The sequence below is a fragment of the Otolemur garnettii genome, unplaced genomic scaffold, assembly GCF_000181295.1.
Source record: "Otolemur garnettii isolate 467f Iridium unplaced genomic scaffold, OtoGar3 scaffold00075, whole genome shotgun sequence".
Taxonomy (NCBI): domain Eukaryota; kingdom Metazoa; phylum Chordata; class Mammalia; order Primates; family Galagidae; genus Otolemur; species Otolemur garnettii.
Window position 1 is genome coordinate 355360 of NW_003852470.1, and position 6754 is coordinate 362113.

General features: G+C 55.1%; 1 protein-coding gene across 1 annotated transcript; it reads right to left on the reverse strand.

Moving 5' to 3' along the window:
• Window positions 1-1117: 1117 nt before the first annotated feature.
• On the reverse strand, window positions 1118-5956 carry VENTX (VENT homeobox). Its single transcript, XM_023515628.1, is given in 4 exon segments — window positions 1118-1501; window positions 1570-1730; window positions 4806-5138; window positions 5635-5956. Coding segments are annotated over 4 exon segments (1200 nt in total).
• Window positions 5957-6754: the final 798 nt, after the last annotated feature.

Sequence of the window (6754 nt, forward strand, 5' to 3'; positions counted from 1 at the left end):
GCTGGGAACTCACAGTCTGTTTCTGCCCAGCCCTCAGGACTTTGTGTGCTGCTCCCCTGAGCTACCTCGACCTTGAGACACCCTCGAACTGAAGTTCTTGCTCACTAGAGGAGCTTAGGGATGAAGGCTGAGTGGCTTCTGTGGCTGGGGGATATGTGAGAATGGCTTTATCACTGGGAACTTGCCTCCATCTCTCCGGACTAGACCCCTCCAGGCTGTGCACAGGGCCGGGGCCCACCTGCTCCCTTAGAAGGCCCATTCCAGCCACAGGTTCAGTGGCTTACCTTTATCTGAACTATTTGAGAAAACTTTCCAATAACAGATGACAGAGTGGGAGCCTTACCCCAAGGCTGGTGACATTAGTGAACTCATATTGCCACACTTGAGAGAGGACCATACTCTTATTCTTGTTGGGGTGCCTGGGCTGGCTCCCACAGTTAATCGTTGGCTGGTCTGTCAGCTAAATCCCACCCGTGTCCCACTGGGACTGATATGCCCCCCCCAGAGATACCCCGGACACTTGTGCACTGTACAACACAGCCAAAGTTTTCAGACTGTTGCCCTGCCTGCACATTGGTGACACCCCGGTCCTGCCTAGGGGGGCTGCCTAGCCTCCTGTCACTGGGTCCCTGGGCATAAACAGATTTTCTGTAGGAAGTTGTTGGTGGGCATGCTGGGGATGGGCCTTGACTTTCATCCTATCCCAGAGTACCAGAGAGAGCAGTGAGCGCAGAGTCCTGGCTCAAAGACCTGTAGCTGCTGTCTTTGAGCCTTCCTTTGAACATGTGAATGATCATGCACACCTTTCACAGGATGTTATCATTTATCGTGCTAGGAAAGCTCTACCCACAACAAGACCATTTCTGGCTTCTGACTCTGCCCACTGATGGATGTATCAGTTATTCTGTAATTTTCAGGAAACAAGCAGCTTGAAAACTATAAATTTCCAGAATCTTGAGGCAGATCTGGCTTAGAAACACCACCAGACTCATACAAGGCGCCGTCCAGCTGCAGATGGGGCCGTGGTGACACCAACAGGAACAGAGTGGCATACCACTGGCTGCTCTGAACACTGGCATACCACTTATGTGGGCACTGTGGAGATAAATATGCCTCCTTAGAAGGTATCAGTGGCTTCCGATGGGGCACACAGGCCTCAGGGTCCCATGGACAAGGCCGGGCCCAGCATATGCACATGTCTTCCAGAGTCTGGAAGGTGACACACTAGAGGCTGTTGACAGCAGGAGGCCCATGCCAGACCCAGGAGGTCCTGTTCCACTTGGCAGAAACCCCAGAAGGAGCTGGTGGGCAGCACCAGAGCCGGGGTCCTGGCAGGGGCAGGGATGCCCAAGGGCATGGCTGCTGCAGGCCAGTGCTCAGGGCTGCAGATGGTGCCAAAAGGGACAGGTGAGAGCAGAGGCCCAGAGAAGGGGACGTTGAGCTGGGAGTCCTGAATCTGGCGTTTGTGTTTCATTCGGCGATTCTGAAACCAGGTTTTTATCTGTGGAAAAAACAAGATCAGAGCTGGGAGGGGTGCAGGCTGCCACCCAGCCCAGCTGGAGGCCTCACCTGCACCTCTGAGAGCTGCATCTCCTTGGCCAGCTTCTTCCGCTCCAGGGGGCTGAGGTACTGGTGGTGCTGGAAGACACCTTCCAAGGCCCGGAGCTGCTCTGCAGAGAAGGCTGTGCGCACTCGTGGGACCCGCCAGGGGTCTGGCTCCTTGCTCAGCCCTGAAGGAGGGAAGAGGAAGCCCTGAGTCTATTTGTTTTAAAATGCCACCCTGCAAGGGGCACACACACCTGCTGGGCTGGTGCAGGAGGCAACTCACCTCCCCCACCCAGGGTGTGGGGTGGAACACAGAGCTGGGACTCAGGTGACAAGTATTGCCTCCTGGTACCGTAGGTCATGCCTGTAATCCTAGCACTTTGGGATGCTGAGGTGGGCAGATTGCCTGAGCTCACGAGTTCAAGCCATTAGAACTGAGCCTGACCTAGAGTGGGACCTCCAACTCTTTTTTTTTTTTTTTTTTTTTTTTTTTGAAAACTCAAGCTGTCCCCCCCTGGGTAGAGTGCCGTGGCATCACAGGTCACCGCAACCTCCAACTCCTGGGCTCAAGCGAGTCTCCTGCCTCCGCCTCCCAGGCAGCTGGGACCATAGGCGCCCGCCACAGCGCCCGGCCATTTTTTTTGGTTGCAGCCATCATTGTTGCCTGGCAGGTCCGGGCTGGGGATCCGAACCCGCCACCCTAGGTGCACGTGGCTGGCGCCTTAGCCGGTTGAGCCATAGGCGCCGAGCCGGGACCTCCAACTCTTAAAATAGCTGGGCATTGTGGTGGGCACCTACAGTCACAGCTACTTGGGAGGCTAAGGCAAGAGACTTGTTTGCAGCCAAGAGTTAGAGGTTGCTGTGAGCTATGAGGCTAGGGCACTCTACAGGGGGCGACAAGTGAGACTGTAAAAAAAAAAAAAGAAAAAAGCAAGGAGTATTGCTCCAGCCTGGACAACTCCACAGACTGCCTACTGTCCCATCCACCCCTATATTTGCCCTTTTCTCCCCTCCCTTCCCCAGAGCTGCCTTCATGTCCACAGTTTTTTAGGGTGCAGACAGGAACTGGAGATTGACCAGTAGAGATGGTCTGTGGGCACTATGGGCATGGAGGCTTTCTGCAGATTCTGTTCAGGCAAAGGCCCAGGGCCTCAGGGGGCCCAGCCAGCTCCATTCCCATGTGAATCCTGGCTGTGTCTTTGTCAAGTCTGCTTTCTAATTTCTAAATTAAGAAATGGGATGGCTCAGCACCTGTGGCTCAAGTGGCTAAGGAGCCAGCCATATACACCTAAGGTGGCGGGTTTGAATCCCCAGCCTGGCCACCAAACAACAATGATGGCTGCAACCAAAAAATGGCCCGGCGTTGTGGCGGGCGCCTGTGGTCCCAGCTACTTGGGAGGCTGAGGCAAGAGACTCGCTTGAGCCCAGGAATTGGAGGTTGCTGTGAGCTGTGATGCCATAGCACTCTACCCAGGGGGATAGCTTGAGGCTCCGTCTCAAAAAAAAAAAAAAAGAAATGGGATGGTATTTAGTGCCCCACGAAGTGGTCTCAGTCCCAGGAAGGAGGCCACTGTGGTGAGCACCAGTTGTTACTGGACTTCAAGTCTGACCAAAAAAAGCCCAAGGGGAGCTGGCTGCTGCAGCTCAGTTTTAGTACCCCTAGAGCCCCCTGCCCCACACACAGCAGGAGTGGCAGGTTTAGTTTGGCCTAGGCCTGATAAACAGAACAAAGAAACAAAAAATATTCAAGGAAACACCCAGGCCTTTTAAGCTGGGCCTGGTGGCTCAGGAGTAATCAAAGCACTGTCTGGGAAGCTGAGGAGGTAGATTGCTTGAACTCAGGAATTGAAGACCAGCCTGAGCAAGAGCAAGACCCCTATCTCTAAAAAAATAGCTGGGTGTTGTGGCCGGTGCCTGTAGTCTCAGCTACTTGGGAGGCTGAGGCAAGAGGATCGCTTAAGCCCAAGAGTTTGAGGTTGCTGTGAACGATGATGCCATGGGTGACAAAGTGAGACTCTGTCTCAAAAACAAAACAGGGTGGCGCTTGTGGCTCAGTTAGTAGGGCACCGGCCCCGTATACTGAGGGTGGCGGGTTTGAACCCGGCCCTGGCCAAACTGCAACAAAAAATAGTGAAGTGTTGTGGCAGGCACCTGCACTCCCAGCTATTCGGAAGGCTGAGGCAAGAGATTGCTTAAACCTAGGAGCTGGAGGTTGCTGTGAGCTGTGATGCCACCGCACTCTATCGAGGGCAACAGAGTGAGACTCTATCTCTAAAAAAACAAAACAAAACAAAACAACCCAAGGAGATTTTTAGGCTGAAAGGAAACAAGTTTTGCAAAACCTGTTTTAACACCTGAAAGCACACAGCTGATCAGGAATTCAAGTTACCTCAAGGGCGCAGGAATTAACAGCTGGCTTTCTGGGTTGGGGAAGAATAAATTTAATATTTCACCTCAGCGAAGTGTGAAATTATTCCATAAGGATTAGTCAAACTCTCTTCCTTTACCTTTCCTTCCTTTCTAAAGATGAGGTCTCCCTCTTGCTTAGGCTGGTCTTCAACTCCTGAGCTGAGGCAATCCACCCACCTGGGTCTCCTACAGTGCTAGGATTATAGGCAACTGTGGTTGCCTAGAGTGAGACCTCTATCTCTTTTTAAATAAAAATTTATAGATAGTATCAACCCCACTTTTAACCATCTAGTACTTTGAATATAAACCCACCATTACGTCACAAAGACTGAGAAAATCTTGTCAGTAAGCCATAAAGTTAACATAAAGCTGAAGTCATGGAGACCATCTCCCAGTACCAAGGGACAGGGTTTCCACAAGCACCCTGGTCACCCCAAACAGACCTCCGGGCTTTAAAAAAAAAAATGACCCCAAAGAGACAGTGAGGCCAAACTCTAGAGGCTGATCCAGATGTCCGGCTTCCCTGGGAGGGAGACAGCCATCCCTAGAACCAAGTCCCAAGGATTAGGGAACTGGGAAACCTCGTGCAGAGATGCTCACGTCCGTGCTCTGTGCTGCAGGGGAGCCGGCTGAGGAACAGGGGTGAGAGGTCAGAAGAGCCTGCCATGGCTTTAGATTCCAAGGTGTCCACTCCCAAGAAGGGGCAGTGAGACCTGCAGCCCCAGCCCTTGTAAGAGCACCTCCAGCCCCCATCAAATGCATGGGGGCATGGCAGGGGTATGTGCAGCCCTCCTGTACCTTCCCCAGCCCCCATTCCTGCCTGGGAAAGAAGGGATCCCACCCAAACCTACCAGCCAAGGGCTTCTCTCGCATAGGCAGATCCGAGGACATAGCCGAGGATGTAGCCTCCTTCATGACGATGGTCTGAGGGGGATCCCTAGTGCTAGATGCCTGGCCTGGGCCAGAGGGGTTCCCCCAGGAGACTTCAGCAGGCCTGGAGGTGTGGGTTGGCCGTGTGCAGCTGCTCTGGGAGAGCCAGTCTACCGAGCCAAAGCTGGAGAGTCTCTCTGGGCCGCTGGGCAGGGCAGTGGAGGGGTTCATGGCCGTCAGGGTGAGGGGGAAATACTGGAGGGCTGGTTGGGAGGGGCTGGTGACACTATCCACCTCAGGGTTAGCAGGGCAGGCTGCATTTATAAGTGAAGGAGGGAGTGAGAGCAGGTTTGCATAGATGCCTGTGAATTCCCCCAGATAAGTAGCACCTAATTGCCTTCAATTCAGAGGCACAAAGGAAAGGGTTCACACATCCAGGGCTCCTAGACGTCTGGGCAGGGGTGGGGCTGTGATCTCCACTGAATTGAGATGTGCTGACTCCAGGCTAGTCAGCTGTGTTCCCCAACCCCCACCGGGCTGGTGAGGCTGTAGGACGGTGTAGGAGGGGTCCACTCCCACTGCGGCTTAGCCAGAGCGGTGTCTGGATAAGCGAGATCTGGAGCCTATGCCCTGCCGGTCTGCAGCACCAGGGCTTGGCCTGGAGATGTTAGATGTTAACACCTGAGGGACAGCAGAGTCCGGGTGGACGGCGCCGGTCTGTTGCCCTAGGCCGTGTGGGTGGGCAGGCAACTTCAGTAGGAGGGGTGTTACCCCAGTGCCACAGGAGCATTCTGTGCACTCGGGTCTCACTTCCGCCCTGGGAAGGATGGTCACCCAGGGCATCTAAGCAGGAAGAACAGGGCGAGTGCCAGGATTCCGCCTGGGCTACAGTCCTCGCGAGTCCCCGCGTTGTGGCAGAGCCGCCGGGGGACAGCTCGGGACTGGCATCCCGATCGTAGCCGCTTTTATCTGAACTCTCCGTGTCCGCCTTCCGAACACCTCGGTGGCCTCGGGGAACGCGGGCGACGAAATTTTTGGGAGCTCTCAGGTCTCCTGAACTAACGGTGGATACAGCCAGCGGGCCCAGCGTCGTGAACTGCCCCTCCGGCTGCGCGCTGGGACTGATAGCCATGTGCTGGGTTCTTCGCAAAGGCAGGGAGGTGCTTCCGACACCCACGCAGCGGGGCCCTGGGCTGCCCTGGGACCACGCGGGGCTTCTCTGCAGACCGCGACGAGTCAGCTGCCCGACCCCAGGGGACGCCGGCGCCAGTCCCGGCCGACTTCTGACAGCCGCCTCCGCACACACCCCGCCCTGCGGACATCAAAGGCCCGGCGGGTCTGGCTTTTAGATTAACGCCCGACTCCGCCTCCCGAGCCCCAGAAGTGGGGGAAGGCGGAGCAAGGAGGGGAGGGAGCTGGAGGAGGGAGCCGCTGAGACCCGTGCGGACCCAGAGGCGCGGTCGGGGAAGGCGCAGTTCGGCCACTGAGCCCAGTCTTTCTTTGATCCTGCGCTAACCCACTTAGGTCACTGGGCCCTAAAGGGTGGGGCTGGCGGAGGTTGGAGGACGCTGGGACCTCAGTCGTGGCCTCTGGGAGTGAGGTTGGAAGGGCTTGGGGGAATGTTGACGGTGCGGAGGGGCGCGTGGGCACTACTAAAAATAGAAAAATCAGCCTGTTGTGCTGTCTGGGGCCTGGAGTCTCAAGCTACCGGGGAGGCTGCGGCAAGAGGATCACTTGAGCCCAGGAATTTGGGGTTGAGGTTGCTGTGAGCTATGACAACAGAGCACTCTTTACCAGGGTGACAGTGAGATTCTATCTCAAAAAAAAAAGAACATTTGTGGGGAGCATTACCTCTGTGTGCGCCAAAACATGAGTTTATGAAACGTTACTAATGTACAACACTTTTTTTTTTTTTTTTTGAGACAGAGCC